Source organism: Triticum urartu, chromosome 6 (assembly GCF_003073215.2).
Source record: "Triticum urartu cultivar G1812 chromosome 6, Tu2.1, whole genome shotgun sequence".
In the NCBI taxonomy this organism is placed as follows: domain Eukaryota; kingdom Viridiplantae; phylum Streptophyta; class Magnoliopsida; order Poales; family Poaceae; genus Triticum; species Triticum urartu.
The window spans coordinates 35,576,167-35,595,971 of NC_053027.1; the positions used below are offsets into that span (position 1 = coordinate 35,576,167).

General features: G+C 45.9%; 4 protein-coding genes across 4 annotated transcripts; 2 read left to right on the forward strand and 2 right to left on the reverse strand.

Moving 5' to 3' along the window:
* Positions 1-273: 273 nt before the first annotated feature.
* LOC125517313 (protein DETOXIFICATION 46, chloroplastic-like) lies at positions 274-8,230 on the forward strand. Its single transcript, XM_048682509.1, has 14 exons — positions 274-811; positions 1,159-1,253; positions 1,717-1,825; positions 2,249-2,304; positions 2,944-2,999; positions 4,443-4,581; positions 4,933-5,070; positions 5,149-5,217; positions 5,308-5,418; positions 6,211-6,339; positions 6,818-6,895; positions 7,124-7,195; positions 7,564-7,626; positions 7,721-8,230. The coding sequence occupies exons 1-14, from the start codon at positions 289-291 to the stop codon at positions 7,820-7,822; spliced, it is 1,740 nt and encodes a 579-aa protein (XP_048538466.1). The 5' UTR covers positions 274-288; the 3' UTR covers positions 7,823-8,230.
* On the reverse strand, positions 8,228-11,669 carry LOC125517312 (UTP:RNA uridylyltransferase 1-like). Its single transcript, XM_048682508.1, has 6 exons — positions 10,792-11,669; positions 10,327-10,689; positions 9,920-10,143; positions 9,759-9,822; positions 9,061-9,257; positions 8,228-8,940 (listed from the first exon to the last, which is right to left on the reverse strand). Exons 1-6 carry the CDS (start codon positions 11,500-11,502, stop codon positions 8,727-8,729), a joined length of 1,773 nt encoding a protein of 590 aa, XP_048538465.1. The 5' UTR covers positions 11,503-11,669; the 3' UTR covers positions 8,228-8,726.
* Positions 11,670-13,178: 1,509 nt separating this feature from the next.
* On the forward strand, positions 13,179-16,649 carry LOC125513194 (histone deacetylase complex subunit SAP18). The gene is made up of 7 exons (XM_048678225.1): positions 13,179-13,335; positions 13,437-13,568; positions 13,732-13,764; positions 15,034-15,144; positions 15,362-15,457; positions 16,104-16,175; positions 16,263-16,649. The coding sequence occupies exons 2-7, from the start codon at positions 13,461-13,463 to the stop codon at positions 16,293-16,295; spliced, it is 453 nt and encodes a 150-aa protein (XP_048534182.1). The 5' UTR covers positions 13,179-13,335; positions 13,437-13,460; the 3' UTR covers positions 16,296-16,649.
* A 31-nt stretch (positions 16,650-16,680) lies between these two features.
* LOC125513193 (pentatricopeptide repeat-containing protein At1g02060, chloroplastic-like) lies at positions 16,681-19,445 on the reverse strand. Its single transcript, XM_048678223.1, has one exon. The coding sequence runs from the start codon at positions 19,394-19,396 to the stop codon at positions 17,522-17,524; it is 1,875 nt and encodes a 624-aa protein (XP_048534180.1). The 5' UTR covers positions 19,397-19,445; the 3' UTR covers positions 16,681-17,521.
* Positions 19,446-19,805: the final 360 nt, after the last annotated feature.

The window sequence follows — 19,805 nt, forward strand, 5'->3', positions numbered from 1 at the left end:
TCAAATCAATATCACTCGATCCATCATGGAACTCTACATCTTTCTCACATTGTGTTCACCAGCGACGTTTGCTACTCTGTTGTGTTGGTTCTATATGGCCTTAACATGAGGACTTCTCGTTCGTCTATCACATCAAGTTTTGTCGGGCTCCGACAAGGGAAAGGCAATGACGGGGCGGCGCGCCTTCAATCCGCTTCAGTTCTTATAGTCGGCACTATAGTCTATGGATCTGAATGTAATTTTTATATTGTTGCACTTGTATACTACGAGACGTACGGTGCGGCAGCGATGACAGGTACAGCAACGGCCTCCGTCGGCCGCGTAGCGGTCCGGTCCACACGATCCCTCTCCATCCGTCCACTACAGAGTACAGACAGACTTGTCCCACTCCGCCGCGCGCGCAGTGCACGCTCGGCATCGTCGTCGGCCATGTCCGCCCACCTCCGCCTCCTCACCGCCGGGGCCGCGCTCCCGTTGCCCGCCCCGGCCTCCCTCCGGCGGGCGCGGCTGCTCCCTCCCGCGCCCCCGCTCCCCTCCGCCCGGCTCCTCGCCCCGCATCGGCGCGGCCTCTCCCCGCACGCGGCCGTCCGCGTCGTCCGATGCGCCGCCGCGGCGGGCGCGGCCGACGGGGGCGAGCGGGAGGTGGGGGTGGAGGCGATAGCGGCGGACGGCGCGGGGATATGGGCGCAGGTGCGGGACGTGGTGGTGTTCGCGGGGCCCGCGCTCGGGCTCTGGATCTGCGGCCCGCTCATGAGCCTCATCGACACCATGGTCATCGGCCAGACCTCCTCCCTCCAGCTCGCCGCCCTAGGTAAAACGCTCCCTCCGCTCCGCTCTTGGCTGCATGTGGTGTGTTGCGCGGCATTGGTTTGGGGGAGGGCACTGAATGTGCAGACGCATAGACTATCTTCTTCCTACCAAACGCATCCTAATTGCCAGTATGGTGTAGTAGTACTCTGACAAATTGGGATATGGAACTGAATGGATTTGCTCAAAACTGCTTCGTCATCTCAACCGATTTCTTGTGATTGATAAACTGCGGCACGCGCAATGAATTTGATGCATTGGCCCATCATGTTGTTTCAGTTAACTGTTTTTTAGTAGTAGAAAACTGTCTCACTTCAGTGTAACATGTGCTCATTATGGCTCTCATTTCAGGGCCCGGGACCGTGTTCTGTGACTACCTATGCTACATATTCATGTTCCTGTCCGTCGCAACCTCCAACATGGTGGCCACCTCCTTAGCTAACAAGGTGCGTGCAGCTTGGAATTTTTTCTTTTTTCCTCGCCTACACATATCCTTGGTCTTATATGACTTTGCAAGTGACGGCGTGTTTTCGTGTGTGTGTGTGTTGGCTGTGTGCATCATACCTATGCAGAGGCTGGGTGTGTGCTCATTGTGTTAGCTGTTATGTATCCTCTTGATGCTCCATCTTGAGCAAATAAATCCACCCTTTTTCGGAAAAAACTTGTGCTAGATTGTTAATTTGCAGAGTTGCACGGAAATATACTATTAATGCGTTGGCAATAATGTGGGACAGGGATTACCAACTTAGCTCTAGAGTATGGCCCCGCGTTGCATTTTGGGTAATATTTTGATAAGAAAAAGTAAGCTGGATAAATCTTTGCAAAGTCTCGTTCTTGCAGCCACTTGGCACATATATATACCTTCTTGCTCTATGTGTGATTTAATCCAGTTACAGCTACTATATGCAGGATGAAGAACTTGCACAGCATCAAGTGTCTACGCTGCTATTTATAGCTCTTACTTTTGGTATAGGAATGTTTTTGTTCACTAAGATTTTTGGGGTTCAAGTATTGACTGGTAAGTCTTTGAAACAAAATGTTCCATGGGCTTGAAACTATCATCTTATTTGAAGTGTTGGATATTTTGTATTTTCTAACGAAGTGCTGGAGGACTACTTTTGTCATTAGATTCTGTAATTCCCTGCCATCTCACTTGAAAAGTCACTTTTGCCTTCACCTTAGACTCAGTTAAGCTTCAAGTGCTGTTTAAAATTGGGGTCATGTAATGCTTTTATCCAACTGTTTGGCTTGTTCCGACTTCATTACCTGATTAGGGCGCATACTTATGAAGAAGATGCCCCTGTACTTGTTCTACCAGTTTAGTGTTTTGCATGCACGATGAGTCATGTTTGGTTCTACCCATTACATTTATTGAAGATTCTTGTTTGGTGTGTTCTACTTAATTTTACCCTAACTCGTGATTTCTTAAATTTCTTTTCAGCCTTTACTGGATCAAAAAATCATGAAATTATTTCTGCTGCTAATACATATGCACAGGTCAGTATATGTTGACCGTGTTTAATAGTTTCACGTTTTAGGCTATTTTTCCGTTGTTAGTTGACTAATGAAGGGAGGTCATGTTTCACTGATGTATAACTGATACTTATTTTTTTGCCCTTTCTTTACTCGAGTATAACCAGCCAAACATTTGCTAAGGTAAATGGACATGACTGAAAACATCAATGCCGTGATGTATCTGAAATAAAATCTAACGGGTTTGCACAAAAACTATGAAACATGGGAAAAGGAAGGGAGGTTACTTAAACAATCATGCTCACTTGAACTCAACTAGAGGTGCAAAAAACCAGTCATAGTGTATCATTGATACTGTGAATCACATGCTGTGTGCTTAGTTAACTCTGAAATTGCTTATCATCATAACCTCGTAGATACAACTCAATTTTTCATTTACCTAGTTGGTCTCTGTTATACTAATTTGATTATTATGTGGTTGGACAGCTTGCATAGGTCATTTCCCTTGCGTTGTTAGTGATGTTACAAACTTATAGTTCTGACTTCAAGGCTTATTGTGGAATCTTGTTTTGTATGCTTGTTCTACTGTTCAAGCATCTTCTATTATAGGATATGAAAATGAATTTGATTGTTTCATGAGAAATAACAGAAACTCAATTTCAGATTCGAGGTTTTGCATGGCCTGCAGTTCTCGTTGGCTTAGTTGCCCAAAGTGCTAGGTACAAACTGTGCCCATTCCTGTTCTTTTATTGCATTGGATATACTTGTTTCTTTGAATTTCTGTTTCTTGTGCGCCTTTTTCCTCTGACCATTTGTTTTGCTGAACTACAGATTGTGAAAGTATATAATTATCACTAATATTGTTTCTTCCAGTAATTTTATGGATGTAACATTAGGGTAACAAAATTGAAGTTAGCTCAACTCAGGAAATAAAATTATGAAATCTGTTTCTCTACATGTAGAATCCTAGCTCTTGTTTGAATGTTTTTTAATTTGAATTCATGTCGTTAGGGACACTGCATTACTATATCTATCTTAGCAGCTACAAGAACTAGTGGAACTGTACATGTTGGAATGTTAGTAGACATTTGGTTTAAGCCTCAAATGTGTCCATTTTACTACCCTGAACAAAGTGGGTGGTTCACATTACCCCCTGATCTATTTTTCGGTTCCTTTACCCCCCTAAACAATCTCATACTGGACAAAAAAACACCCTAAGTGGTCTACCCAGACCGGATTGTGACGTGGACACGGTCAAAGGTGGTATTTGACCTGCAGGTGGGTCCCACTCGTCAGTTTTTTTAAAAAAATTCAAAGAAATAGAAGAAAAAAAGGGGCGGCCCCCTGCTGCAGTAGCAGCCGGCCACAGCGGCGGCGGCCGGTGCGCGTGGAGCCGGCAAGTGGCCTGGCCGGCGCCGGGGCGGGCAAAGACAGTGCGCCGAGCGGGGGAGGCCGGGCGAGGCCAGGCGCAGCGACGTGGGCGCGGACGGGGACGGCGGCGCAAGCTCGGGGAGGAGGCGGGGCGGCGCAGGCGCGCGGCCGGAGCGGCGACGGGGTGGGTGGCGGTGGAGCCAACGCCGCGGAGGAGTGAGGCGAGGTGAGGACGAGCGGGGTGCGGCGACCGGGGCGTGCAACGCGCGGGGGCGGCCGGGGACGACGACGCAAGCTCGGGGAGGAGGCGGGGCGGCGTAGGCGCGCGGCCGGAGCGGCGACGGGGCGGATGGCGGCGGAGTCGACGCCGTGGAGGAGCGGGGCGAGATCGAACGGGGTGCGGCGACCGGAGAGAGAGAGAGAGAGGCTTGACAAGGGGGCCCCACCAGGTCAAAACCGTCGTTGACTAGTGCCACATCAGCAACGGGTGGAGACAAACCAGCCAGGGGGGTGTTTTGTTCGGTTTTGGTTTGTTTAGGGGGTAGAAGAAGCCGAAAAATAGATCAGGGGGTAAAGTGAACCACCCACTTTATTCAGGGTAGTAAAATGGACTTTTTTCTATTTCTAAGTATGTGGTTGCGTTAATTGCTACTTCCTCCGTCCGGAAATACTTGTCTGAGTACAATAGTACAGGCAACAGTAAACAATTCAAGGTCTTATATTTGATGTTGTATTACAGTATCTTGATTGGATGCTTCTCTTATTATATTACATTTTTTTCTGTAACTCAGTCTAGGCATGAAAGATGCTTGGGGTCCTCTGAAGGCATTGGCAGCAGCTAGTGTTATAAATGGCGTCGGTGATATATTTCTTTGCTCTGTATGTGGCTATGGAATTGCTGGTGCCGCCTGGGCTACTATGGTTTCACAGGTGCGCATATTTCCAGTCTCCTCCACATGTCTCCACGTTGCTGAAAATCAAGTTTCCACACCTTCCCTTAAGCAACAATACCTGGTTAACTAATGTTTCTACAAGTACATTACTTATTGATGCACGCCACACCCTGTCCAGATGGAACCACATGCTCTTCTGTTGCTAGTTGTATTTTATATTCCAGAAATCCCATCATCTCTCCACTCTTCATGATTTGTAATCGCGCTACACAAATAGCCTCCACCTCTAGCTTTTCGTGATGTTGCTCACACTGCCAATTTATTTGCAGGTTTGAGTTCTCTGCTCACATGTTTTTGTATAACTAGCTAGCTTGTGACACATGCTCAGATTGTTGCAGCTTTTATGATGATGCAAAATCTAAACAGTAGAGGTTTTCGAGCGTTCTCATTCACAATCCCATCGACAAGAGAGCTTCTGCAGATATTCGAAATCGCAGCTCCTGTTTTTGTGACAATGACATCCAAGGTATCATTCTTTTGGGTTATTAATGATCTGTGTCCTTTCCTTGGCTTTACTGTAACTAATTGTTTCAATCTTCTTCAGGTAGCATTTTATGCATTACTTACATACTCCGCGACTTCTATGGGAGCAATAACTCTTGCAGGCCATCAGGTTCATACTTTTTAGCTTATGGAATGCTTCCCTATGAAGACATGTCGATAAAAACGTGACAGCATACATTGCTTACTTTATCTCGTGAAGGTCATGGTTAATATCTTATGCATGTGCACTGTTTGGGGTGAGCCCCTGTCACAAACTGCACAGTCGTTCATGCCGGAGATGATATACGGAGCTAACCGCAATTTGATGAAGGTACCTATCAACAGTGCTCATTTTCCTCTGAATATCATAATTTTACTTGTGCGGTTGTGCCCGTGTTGATACTTTAGCAGGAATATCAGCACGTATCCAAGAATCTGTGCAAAGTTGTGTTTGATGAACATGTATGCTTAGGCACTTGTATTTTTTTACACTTTTCTTTTGTTTGGTTAAATGTATCAACTGACATGCAAAACATCTTTTCATCGGTTCAACAAAGTAATTTCACAAGGAGCTTCCTTTTTCAGTTTTGTTTGAAATATTTTGCATGAAGATGCTGAGATAAGCCAACAAGTAATTACCAATTTTATGAGGGGCCAGACTCATCTGGTCAAAACAGAGCTGAATGTGACTTATGCCATTGACAAGACATTTTGAAAGCCTAGACATGAAAAAAAAAGGAGTTTATCTAAGATTTCTGATATTCTTATTTCGATAGGATCCATCAGAAGCTTGATACTGTTATAGTTTTGGTAGATTATTATTTCTTAGGACATTAGGCGTCTTGACTGAATATTGAAGTTCTGACCTGCACATGTTGCATAACAGGTTTCATACGTTTAATTGGTATACACCTACCTTCTTTTCCTTGTATTAGAGCAAAAGCTGCTGGTGGACCCAGCACCACTATGCATACTTGAAGGCTTGAAGCCACCTGTGCTGCACCGATGGTGCTTTGATTGACTAAAGTAGTGGAGCTGCATTTTACCATAGTTGTTTCTACATCAAATCGTATAAATATTATGTTCATTACTCTGAATGATACTGAAGGTACCTCTAATCTAGGCAAGGATGCTACTCAAGTCCCTCGTAATGATTGGAGCTATAGCTGGACTGACTGTGGGGACAGTTGGAACGATTGTTCCGTGGCTTTTTCCTAGTCTGTTTACCAATGATCTACTGGTTGTACAACAGGTCTGATATACTGCTTTAATTTTTGCATGTTCTGGAAGTACTTTCGATACAGATTGCTCCTCAGAAACTATCAGTATGCCAGTTGTCTATGTAGATGTTGTTTCCTAGTATCTACAACTTGTTGTGAAGGCTATCTTTACCATATATTGTCCTTCCCTGCCCCTTCGCTGTGGCTTCCATGGCATGGTTGCACCCAGATCCACAGGGCTATCTAACCGTGGTCCATGGCATATACGAATCTGCTTGCTAGTTTATTGCTAATCCTGATGTTCATTTTAGAAGGCTGTCTTCCATCATATCGATCTAGTTAGGAATTGTTTGCTGTCTTTGGAGAACTGGCTTGCATGTCATCGTGGAAATCTCCTATCGTGACACCTTGCATAACTTGGTTTCTCTGCAGAAGCTTTCATGCTTTATTTCCATGACTACCAGAGTTTGGTGTGCGAAACTAATAATTCAGCTGCACTACTTTTAACAGATGCACAAAGTGCTGATTCCATATTTCACTGCATTGTTGGTGACACCTTCAGTACACAGCCTTGAAGGAACATTGCTGGTAAGTTGGTATACTTCATTTGGCTGGTCCTAGCATACCACCTGATACTAGGCCATCATCAGCAGTGTAGTAATTAATGCGGTATCCATCTTGATTTGCTATGATACTGCAGTAACAATTAACAGAACAAAGGGCCTATTCTGCTAAGTTCATAAGATCAACAGCTGAAAACCTAACATTGGCTGGATAATGCGATGAAATGTCTGATGGTTATCTTTCTGTTCTCAGGCTGGAAGGGATCTCAGGTATTTGAGTCAATCAATGGGTGCATGCTTCAGCATTGGAACCTTTCTACTACTGGTAATGCTCGTTTCCTTGTTTCCTTTTTCTGTGTGACCTCATCGGGGTCTTGGTTTTTATTTTTCTTATTCAAATAATTATAACATTGATAGAGGGTATGCCAACTTGAAAAAAAGAAGGATCCAGAACTTTTGAATATGAGGTCCGAACCATGGCAAAATAGGACCACAATCTGCTCTGTATCTACCCCTGGACACTGTGAATGCTCTTAGTTGATAAAGCTATGAGTTCACTGCCCGGCAAGTAAAAGAGCCAAAATTCAGCTGCCACCTTGAATAGTTCTTCTGTTTTCGGTTATTCATTTAGAAGCCTTATGTTAATACTCTTCTGATAATGATGACTTTTCTTTTCTTGTTTTGTCTTAAAAGCTTGTCCGTGACAAATTTAGTAGCTTGACACTATGCTGGTGGGTACTTGTCTTCTTCCAGTGGGTATGTTCATTTCTATGTATCATGTGTTATATTTAGAATGTAACATCTTATGATAGCCCTAATTTAGTCTCTTTGAATATTTTTCCCATTTCAGAGTCGGTTTGGAAGCGCTCTACAACGGCTTGTTTCTCCAACGGGCATGTTGTACAATGAAAATTTCAACCAGCCTGAGCATGTCAAAGTGAAGGCCACATGAGTTTGAAACGAGGCGACAACAAATACACGCATATTTGCAGCCCTGGAAACATCATTCAGCATTGTCTGTTTCTAACCACCATCGGTTGTAATGTGTTGGTCATGAGATTACATTGGCTGCACATGATAAGATTGGAAGCAAAGTTCAAGACCTGCTCAATGTCTTCAGGTCTAGGAAGGTCCATTTGGCTCTAGGGTAGAATTTGGTCTCTTGTAGTATCTTTTTGTCCTAGGCGCCTTCATCTCATGCTTTACTGCTGCAGAGAAGGTTACATTGTCCAACACTTGCGACTGTAAAAGTGCAGTTACGCAAGCATGTAAAGAATTTTGTCTGCTTAAGAATTACAAAATGGTCAACGATGTCCAAGTTTTTTGTTACGAAATGAAGAAAGTATGGATGTTGAAATTATCCTGGAAAGTGAGATCCTTAAGTTTACCTACTGTGAATTGTCTGTTTCAGAATTACAAAATGTTCAACGATGTCCAAGTTTTTTGTCACAACATGAAAAAATATTGACGTTAAAAATATCCTGGAGAGTGAGATCATCAAATTTCCCTATTGTGAATCCATGCAGTTGCATGCCATAAAGAAGGTTTGAGATTGCTCTTTCCAGGTGACCACAGCATAGAACATGAGTGTGTACTGGTCACAGTGAACTCATTGCAGCCTGCAGCTGGCACAGCTCATCTTCCAGCAGAGAATAGTCCTACCAAATCAGTTTTCTCTGTGACGAATCACGGCCCATCTTCTGGCAGGTGAATGCACCTGACCCAATTTCATCTTTTCTTCAATGCAACCCAGTTCATTCATTTATTCCGTTTACCAGAATGTTCAAACAGTTCATCATCTGTACCTTCACCTTCCTGGCAGAAATGTTATCTGAATTTTCAGGTGTTTCCGATGTTTAGTTTTCATAATTGTAGGGCTCGAAAAGGGTTGAGCAAGGGTCATCATCATGCTGCAGCATGACAGCGGCTCTCTCAAACTCCTCCCTGATGATCCTGATTGTCTGCCTGTCGACTATGCGGCCCAAGTCATGGCCGGTCTCGAAAGGGTCCTCGATGCAGATAAGATGGCGGTCGTTTCCGATGCGAGTCGTCCAGTTCTTCTCCTTCTTGCTACATGCCGTTGCGACATCACACCAGGTGAGAAAAAAATGTTTAAACTCTTATAAGCTAGATGAAATTAGATCGATATTGAATTCTTTGTTTGGAAGAAGATTGCTGGTCTTTAATTACCTGATTATCTTCCCCATGCGGATGGAGATGACATCTTTCCTGTAATCGTGCTGGAATGCCCAGTAGTGGAAAAATGCCCAGAGTAACTCCGCGATGGTCTCCTTGTTTTCAGCACCAAAATCACGAAGCTGATGAACTTCGTCAAAATAAACGCATTCAATGTCATCAACAACCATGGTATAAGTGGGCTCCAGAGCCTGAAAATGTGGGGAAATGAGGTAGCATTAGTTGCATCAGGATGAAATCGACCAAACCGATGCATATCATGAAGCTGGAAACATGGACAAGAACTTTGATGTTCCTTATGACTTACCTGGTAACTATAAATACAGCAAACGAAAAATGATGAAATATGTGGCAAAATAACCTACTAAGAAAAATGAAAAGAAGAAAAGAAAATTGACCAACCATAACTGAATGATGGTGATGAGCCATCCAAATACAATCATTCATATCATATGCATGCAGAGTGTCAAATGGGGCAAATCCATGACGACTAGAGCACATAATTCTACCATAAAATAAAAGAAAGAGAAAATATTACTATTTTAAAAAGTAAATAAATAAATAGGAAAAAAAGGTGGATTTATAAAAATTAATAAATTTTACAGAGTGCACTTGGAAGTTCAGTAGTTTCTGCATTGGCCCAGATAAGATGATTTATGAAGAAGTTGATGCAACAGAAGTAAGGCACATACCTGCAAACAGGGGAGAATCTTGGGCTCTCTCAGCTGTAAGAAACTGATGCACATGAGCACATATCTGCAATTTTACATAAAACAAATGAGTCAACCATTCTTCTGAGAATTCATATAAACATAATTATCTCAGATGAATCCATCATAAGCGTTTAACTCACGCATAGCTGGAGAGGGTTCCGCGGTATGTCTCATTGACACCCCTCAGTTTGGCCCAGTGCTTGACAATGGAGGCCAGCTGAAGCAATCTACCATCTATCTGGGCATAATCCTTGAGAAGCTTTGTGTTTGCGACAGCAAGTAGATTGTTGATGCAAATGTCACAAGAGAAGCCACTTCCTGCATCCAACATCCTCACAATGGGCACTCTAGCACTGGTAATCGCCTGCGAGGATGATAGAGGATCAAACCAACAGCCCCAATTTACAGCAAATTCTGCAACAACAATTATGCACAGCCCCAATTTACAGTGAATTTTTACAACCTCAATTTACAGCCTCAGTTTACAGTGAATTTTACAACAGAATTGTACAAATTGCAAAGCTCCATATAGTGAAGGCTTGCTTACCTCCACACTGTCGAAATTATCGCCGCGCAAGATCTCCGCCAGCCGCAGAAGAAGCTCCACCTCGCTCCCGGTGCCGATATCGATTTCGAGGCAGACATCGACGTCGCTGTGGGAAGTTCCAAAGGAATTGGCGCATGATCCGTAGAGATGCAGCTGGGCGTTGGGCCATTCTTTGCTCACTGACTTTGTTAGGGAGTCGATGAGCCGGCTCTGCTTGGACATGTGATCCTCTGACGGCTTGAGGGATTCGTAGATGGAGAGCAAGCCGGGGGCGAAGGTGCCGATGTCATGGCGGCATTCCATCCACCCTGTGTTTGTTCTGATTTGCAGCCGCCGTGATTGATTCGACTGCGACATGGTGTTCTGCAGAGCAAAGAAACATGACCAGTTGAGCTAAAAAAATTGTTTTGGGGGGCAAATCATGATCATTTGAAGAGGAGGAGGATTTTTGGGGGTTTCCACTACCTCGCTTGACTGCTGGCCGCCGTCGCTTTCGTGGCACTCTTGATCGCCGGCGATGAGGAGAGAATCCTCCAATTCCTCCCCGAGACGCCGGCCATCGCCGTCGTCCGGTTCCAGCTGCTCTTCCCCTTCGACGCTCCCCCCGGCCTCGTCTCCGCCCGCGTATCCCCCACCCACGGCCGCCGGGTCGTCGGCGTCGCTGCCGCCACTCGCGCCCTTCCTCTCCACGGCAACCCACACCCTCTTCTCCCTCCGCGCCGCCGCCGCCGCCCGCCTGTCCCCGGCGCCGGCCTCGCCTCCGTTCGCCTTCACGGCGAGGCCCCCGCCCGCCTTCCTCCTATCGGGGCCCGCGCGGGCCCTGTTCCCGGCGAAATCCCCGGCCCTCCGCCTCGCCTGGCCGCCCCGGCCGGCGGCGAAGCGGCCCGCATTGCGCGCGGCGCCGGCGGCCGGGTGGACGCGCCGCGCCGGAGGGACTGAGAAAGGGGGCGGCGGCTGCGGTTGCGGCTGCGGAGGGAGCCAGGCGGGGCGCGTGGGGGCCACGATGAAGAGGCGCTCGTCGGGCAGGGCGCCGGGGGGCGGGTCCGGCTGGGCGGGCGCGACGAGGCAGTGCGGCGGGGCGAGGCGGGCGGGAGGGGTCGGCTCCGGCTTGGGGGCCGGGAGGAGGAAGCGGAGGAAGGCGCCGCCGGCGAGGGGCTTGGCGTCGCCGCCGGCCATGGCGCGCGGCGCGGCGAGGCGGCTGGGGTGGTGGTTCGCGATTCCCGAGAGCGTGCGAGCGAGGGAGGAAGGCGTGAGGTCGGTCGTGGAGTGTGTCAGTGCGGGAGCGCCTCTTGGACGCAGCGTGGCGTGACTCTGGTTGGGTTGCCGGGTTTCGGGTCAACTCCCTCTCTATCGATGGAAATAGAAGCATGTCCATATTTCACCACCAAAAAATAATATACTAAACGAAAACATAATGTAAAAATAATTTGCATGTAGATATTTTTCCCGAAGAAACACCGAGTACAATATAGACGCACACCATCACACACAAACACACATTCATACGGGGACCGAAGGTCGACGATCCTTTCAACACATCTCACATAGATTCAGTCATTTTTGTGACAATAATCTCTTTTTGGTGTTGTAATGATATAAATCCGTCTTAATGAGGCACACGTGGCGTCAAGCAGGGGCAGAGTTAGGTGGGTGGAAGGCAAGGCCCATGCCACTTCAAGATTTAAGCTTAGTTGTATACAACTGTATAGCAGTCATAAACAGGAAGTAGGAAAGAGAGGGAAAACCCCAGCCTATATATATATATCACATGATCTTTGGTTGCCTTCTAGACGCGTTACTTTGTTACGCCTAGAGTTTGGCCCCTCATGACCGTGGATACAATGCGCCACCCAACAACCCGTTTGTTATATGGTTTTAAAGAAGTATGTTTTGTGCATTAAGACACTCTATGTAGTTTCTCATATATAGAAGTTTGTATACATACATATATTAGTATTAACATTTTTCATCTCTTGGAAACACATAGTAGATAGAGAAAAATGCATAAACCGTGTGTCACGGTTTTCTCATTGCAAGAAAATCAATGCTCAAGTCCTTCAAAAAATTATGGATGTTTCATGTGATTTTTAAAATCGATAAAAGGGAGAGGATATCTCTGCAAAGCAAAAGATTTTCCTCACGTGGGACTTAGAATCCTGTGGAATTTCATGTAGGATAACATTCATATGCATGTTTTGGTGGTCTCGATCTTCAGTCCAAGGAGGCTACATAGGAAAATTTCTTCTCTATCATGATAATGTAAAGTTTCTTTAGAAATCTTTCACTTTCTCGATATATAATTTGCTGATGTAGGCTCCCTCATCCTCTCGTGACTAATATCCTCTTGCGAATAATCATATAACGTATCTAATTCTGAACATGACGCGACACGTGTGCCTTTGAATCAACGGGGACCTAGAGTTTGTAACAGAAGTACTCCTCCACTAGAGTAACATTACCAAATGCATAAGAAACCCTTCCATTGGAGCGCAGAATTCTCATAAGACAAGTAATAAAATGCACGATTGAAAATGACACAACTTCTTGAATTTTACAACTTTATAAGAAATCAACACACTTGGATTTATGTGTAAAGCTCTTTGTGTGTTCTACAAGATTTTTTTGAGAGTTTCGAAAGCATAGAAGATGCATGTAAGACACATGGAAAACCCCCTGAGGCCTAACATGTGTGTTAGAAATCTTAATGAATCAGGGTGTAGGAGTGCAAACCATAGAAAACTGTGTCACCCTCAGGAGATCCTCAGCCGTTGGCCCCTGAGCGAGCGGTCTAGATGTACCATCGTGATAACTTCTGCACAGCACCTTATAAAACAACGATTTCGCGGTTGGGCCAGAATTTCCGTCAAAGCAAGGGTGCAAACCACAAAAGCTTAGGGTTTCTTCCAGAGACATCCACGCTGCGGACTCTTCCCCCCAACCTTCATCCACACCCACCGCCCCGTGAAGAATCCGGCGGCGGACGGCGGACGGCGAGCGGCAGCGGAGCAGGTCAGCGCGGCTTCCTTGGTTTCCCGTTCTCGCTCTATTGGCTTGAAAAAGGTTGGTGGATTGACGCGTCTCCTTGGTTCGTGTCGCATCGATCTCGGCAGAGTCAGTCAGAGTCGAGGAGGGAGATGGCGGGCATGGGCGAGATGTCGATGAGGCCGCGGCCGGGCCCGCCGATGCACCGCGGCCCGCCTCCCATGGCGCGCCCCCGCCCCGAACCCATCGACCGCGAGAAGGTCAGCCAGCCCTCCTCCGCAACCCTAACGAGTTTACTTGTTATACTAGCTAGTGCGCGGACATATACTACTAGTATGCCGATCAGCAGCACTGTTCTTAGGCTCGCTAGGTTTTGAATTTGGAGGATTGCGAGGACTGATCGATTGAATTCTTCTTGTGCAGACCTGCCCTCTCCTGCTCCGGGTTTTCACCAAGGTAAAGCATAGTGATGCCTTTTCTTTTTCACTCTTTCGTGTTCCTTTTAGCGCGCCTAGGGTCGAGAGCGGCTTATGATTTCCTCAATTCGCCTGGTTTGTGCGATATCTGATTGGATCTTCTGGTGCATGGGTGGTCGGTAGCAAAGTAACCTGAAACGTATGGTGCTGTCTGAATGAGGGTACTAAAACACGGTCCATTACAACTGTGCTCACGTTGTTGCGTTTTTAAGGATGTATAAGTTCTGTTCCTGGATGGTGCCGTGTAGATCGGTTCGACCGCATGACACCTGTAGTTGAGCAGCACTTGAAGTTGATTAGGTGTTTAACTGTAGTTTTGGCAAATAACTAGCATGGCTCAGTAATACAGCGGAGGGTCCCAAAAATTATTTATCAGAATGTTGGTTTGTTTGATAGGCCTTGCATACAGTTTTAATTCAACATGAAACCTGGCTAATCAGGGGCCAAAAGGCGTGTAAACATAGCTAGACCCATTTATCCGTAATAAACTCTAAGGATTGAACATATAAATCACACATTTTGGATGTCGCAATTATTAAATCTTAACAAAAAATTTCTGAAGGCCATCAGCAGTTCAGCACTAAACTATTTATCATGGCTGACAGACATGCAGTTCGCAAATTCCATTATTTTCGAGCATTCTAAGTCGCTACATGTCATACAATTTTCCAACCTGACAATTTAAACACCACATATGTTCATTGCTGTTGGAACTATGGGCTCAATTTAAGGGGAAGTACTTAGCTGCCAATGTTGGGTTCACCATCTTTGGCTGAAAAAATGGACGTTATTTTTTAGGAAAATGGATGCTATTCATGTACGCACTGGATTCTGCATTTTGGTTTTCAAGTCAGCTATGACTATTCTTAATCCTTGCCAGGAAGAATGGTAGTAAGCATGTACTCCCTCCGTTCCTAAATATTTGTCTTTCTAGAGATTTCAACAAGTGACTGCATACGGAGCAAAATGAGTAAATCTACACTCTAAAATATGTCTATATACATCCGTATGTGGTAGTCCATTTGAAATCTCTAAAAAGACAAATATTTAGGAACGGAGGGAGTAGTGCTTAAGAAATCTGAGAATTTTTTGTTGTGGGTGATCTGGAAAATAGACAATAGAGATCCTTACACTCTCCAACTTTTATCTTCTGTAACAGTTCTGCACGATTTCTTAAGAGTGCAGACTGCAGATTTGTGAATAAACACACAGTAATACAGAAAACTGATCCTGGTTATTTTTTTTCCAGGTTGGTGGCCATCACCTAAATGAAGAATTTTCTGAGAGAGGGAAGGAGCCAAAAGATGAAGTTCAGATTTACACGTGGAAGGATGCCACACTCCGGGAGCTCACTGATCTTGTAATATTACATATCTTACATCTGACATTTTTGGGCAATATAATTTAAATTGGAATTTCATAAAATACCACTGGGTGTGTGTGATGTCTATAATTAGTGCTTGAGCCTCCATGTCAATCACATTCTATGTTTTAAAATACCACTGGGTGTGTGACAGTATGGTAATCCCAAGTACTTGGATGATGGTCTAATCGGCACAATTTTGATCATGTTTCAGGTCAAAGAGGTTGCTCTTCCAGCAAGGAAAAGAAACGCTAGGTTATCTTTTGCTTTTGTATACCCGGATAAGAATGGTCGTTTTGTTGTCAAACAGGTAAGATCTTGACTGATTTGTTTCTTCAATACCAATTTACAAATGCCAACCAAATTTATTGTTGCTCCGTACATCACGGTACCCAATGGTGATAAGCTAGCGAATTAGTTGTTTCTTCAATAGTATTCGTAATTTACAAATGCACAGCACCCTGTCCTAAATCCTAAATTCCTGATACCTCATTCACTCCTTTATGAATGCAGGAGATATTAGTTCTACTTTCAGGAACTGAGTTACATCAATAGCAGGATACATTATCTATTAGTTCTGGTTCTCATTACTGTTTATGAGCTCATAATCTTGTATAATTCCATTTGATATTAAAAGTCTCTAGTGCTGTCTCCTTATTCCTGGTTTGGCCTAGTTAGTAGCATGATGAGCTACTACTTGCAGCTTGCGCCGTTAAGCAATTATGTTTCAACTATGCGTTCCTAATAATGGGCAACAACATAACCCTAGGCCATATGACCATTACAAAGTGTTCCAGACCGAAATTGATGCTTATTAGTCCATTCAGCATGGTGCTTAAACTGGCAGTTACATCCACAAAATTCCATTGTACAACATATGTTCCCTTGCATTCATACATCATCATAACTGTTGAAGTTCCAACCTGTGATAACTCATCTTGTTGGACATTGTGAAGGTGGGTTCGACCTTTTCATATGGTCATGGAAGAGGGGATGATGCCAAATCTCTTGGGGATCTTGGCTTCCAGGTATGCACAAGTGCTGCATTATGTTATTCTATTCTTTTTTTCTTGGTAGGGACATACTGTTATTTATTATGCTACCTTGGTTTGCAGATAGGTGATTACTTGAGCGTGTCGATCATGTGAGCCGTGCCGTCTTGCAAAATAGTGTGCCTGCTGCACAGCAAGCAGAATAGTTTTCCTGCTGTGCTATTATCTTGAGCTGTGCGGGCGAGGGATGAAGCTCTCCTTAGTGGTCGCCTGGTAGGGAACTGGAACCAGAACTGTCTGTAATAGTGGCAACTTTCGAACTAGTATTTGAGACTTGACGCTTGAGACATCTGATGTGATTGCTTCCTGTGTACCTGTTCTTTGTGGTTGTCGCTCTGAACGAGAGTACTCTTTGAACTAATGTTTCCAGCAGAACATATGTAAACATAGGTGTGGCGCAGCACTTTTGAGACTGAATTTACCGAATAAATGATGAGATATTTAGCTAAATCAAAGTTGTACAATCGATACCAGTAACATCTGATGCAACTAAACATGATAACTTGTTATATCAGATAATGAGAATTGCAATCTAATTTCCTAGGATTATGTGAACTCCCATTTCTGCCTAGAAAAAAGAACTTATATCTTGGCACTGAAAACAAGTTCCCGGGCATTCTTGCTAATGATCTAATATAAACTGGTGTTTTGCAACAAAGAAAAAAGGACCTGGTTTCGTCTTTGAGATCCCTGTTCATACCGAACAAGGTTGGGTCTTCAGCATGCCTTGCACAGTCGGATCCTCCGAGCAAGAATACTTGAGATGATGAAATCACTTCCACACATCCATGTTTAGCTCCCTAACTGTATGAGGAGAATCTCGCAACAACAGGGGTACTTCCCGCAAGATAAAAAGAGCGCCATGGATGAGGACTTGCACACTGCAAAGAACTGTGTACATTTCGTGGCAAATGCCATTACCGTAAACTCACCAAGTTCAACATAGCTCGTATGGATCTTTTGCCTAATGCGATTGTAGGGTTTACGCACGCTTTGATCTCCAGCGAACCTGCTCTTCAAGGTCTTCATAGTAGTTTGCTGTCTTGTTTTCGATCACTGCATTTCATCTGAAAGATGGATAGGGCAACCGTTGAGAAGAAATGGCCCAAGCAAACCATTCTAAGGATGGTTGAGCATAGATTGATTTGATCTGCTGTCTGCGTTCTTACAACATCTAACATTCCTCAACGATCCATTTCTTGTCAGGCAGTTGATCAAGCCGAGAGCTTGGAAGTCCAGCTTCTGCATCCTGGTCTCTGTTCAAGGCTGGAGCAGCATAGACCGTAGAGTTTGAATTGGTTCCTGGGACAATGCTAACTCTTTTAGACCATTTCCCTAATTCTGGCAGCCGCACGCCTCATTTGTTTAGCAACAAAATCAGCTTCTTTCTGTTTTCCATCTTCATCAAGCGCATGATGAAGTGCAACCAAACTGCGAGGTTCAACGGCAGCAGAACTGCTTCCGCTCTCAATGAGTTTGTAGAAAAGCCGGAACGCATCTGAAGCTCTACCAGTTGTGCAAAGGCCATCCAGAACCGTACTGGATATCGACACGCCCAAATCATGACGCTTCTGCAAGCTAAACAAGGTAAGTTCGGCTGCCTCTGTGAACTTCTTTTCCTCGCAGAGGTCCGCGATTAATTTTTCCATCTTGATGTAATAGCCTTGGTCATATAGAGATGTGATGATTTTGTAAGCACGGTCATTTAGGCTGCTTTTGAACAATGCGTCAATCGTATTGGTCGAAAGATCCAAATTCTGGCGAATCTTCCTCTCTAGCATTATCTCAATCAAGTCTGCAGCTTCTTTTGCACAACCTTCTTTTTTCAGAAGTCCTAAAAGAACCGAGTGGAACGTGCTTGTGCTAGGCCGGAGACCACTGTTCAGCATCCTGTGTAGGGCCTCCCATGCAACCTTCATCCTTCCTTTCTGTGAAAATCCCTCTACGATGGCAATGTAGCATTCATCATCAGGCACAAGATCCCTCTTCAACATTGAGAGCACCAGCTGGTACCCTTCTTCAAAATCTCCCTCCTTGCAATGCCCTAGAATTAATGTCTTGAATGCAGCAAAGTCGACCTTGCTCCTCCGATCCAACAATTGCCCAAACAGCACCCTTGCTTTCTTTGCCTTCCCATTCTCACACAAGTACACAAAAACTGGGTTGTATGCCGCAATGAGCGGTACACAACCCCCTCGTTTCGTGAGCACCTCCTTTTCCAAAAGCTCATCCACAAGCGCCTCAGCCTTCACGAACTCCCTGTTCTCGCACAACGCCCTGATCACCGTGCTATAGCTTGCAGAGTCACGACTCACACGGAGCTCCGCCATTTGGCCGAACACCTCCATCGCCTCCCTGATCCGCCCTTCGCCGCAATGTGCGGACATCAGTGTGTTGAATGTGCACGTGTCTGGCTTAAACGAGTCTGTCTCCAGCAACCCCTTCACCAGTTCCATCCTGCCGGCCTCGCAGAACCCCTGGATCATCGTGTTGTAGGTGATCCTGTTCGGCGCCACACCATCCGCAGCCATCATGTTGAAGACCGCGAGCGCCTCGTCGGCCAGGCCCCTTACACAGTACGCCTTGATCATGGTCGTGTAAGTGATGACATTGGGAGACACAGAAGCTTTGCAATCCTTTTCTCCGACGCGCATTTTGTCGAACAGCTTGCGCGCGGCCTGCAGGTCACCGGCGCGGCATAGAGCGGAGAGCAGCGAGTTGTAGGAGATGGCGTCGGGGGCGAAGGCGTAGGTCTCCGGCAGGAAGCGGAAGAGCCTGACGAGTGCGGGAGGCGACGGGCGCGGGGAGGCGGTGGAGAGGCCGTGGAGGAGGGTGTTGAGGGTGGCGGCGTCGGGCGTGGCCCGTGGGGAGCGGAGGAAGGCGGCCAGGACGGCGTTGGCCGCGCGGGTGCGGCCGCGGCGGAGGAGCGCGGCGAGGAGGGAGTTGAAGGAGTGCGCGGTGGGCGCGGGGATGCGGCGGAAGAGGTCGGTGGCGGCGCGGACGCGGCCGGCGGCGGCGAGCGCGCGCAGGAGGGCGTTGAGGGCGTGGTTGGGGAGGAGGGTGAGCGGCGAGGGGAGGGAGCTGAGGTATTCGAGCGCCGGGCGCAGGTCGCGGGAGCGGAGGAGGAGGTGCAGCTTCCTCGCCGCCGCCACCGACGCGGGCTCCGGCTGCGCCGGCGGCTTCCCTGCCGTGCCCATTAGAACTGGTCAGCGCTGTGGCTACTGCTGTTTTTGCCAGTCTGTCTGTCCCCAATAATTAACTCGTGGCCGCGTTGAAAATGCACGCGACTTCCCACAACACCAAAGTACTATATTGCTATACAAAATTCTCTTTAAGAAGGAAGAGTACTATACTTTTTTTTAAAAAAGTTTCACTATTTTTAGAAAGTATGCTTGTATTCAAATCACGATATAATACAAAGCTTTAAACCCGAACGAGGATACCCTAACACATGCATAAAAAAAAAGAACAACATAGAGCACCCTCAAACAACCAGCAAAACGAGAAGACCTCCGGAGTTCTGTATCATCATCCTTTAACCTTGTGAGGAGACCACTGCAACAGAATAATCTGTATCTAGACCCTAGCAGGTCCTCGTCTCCAACC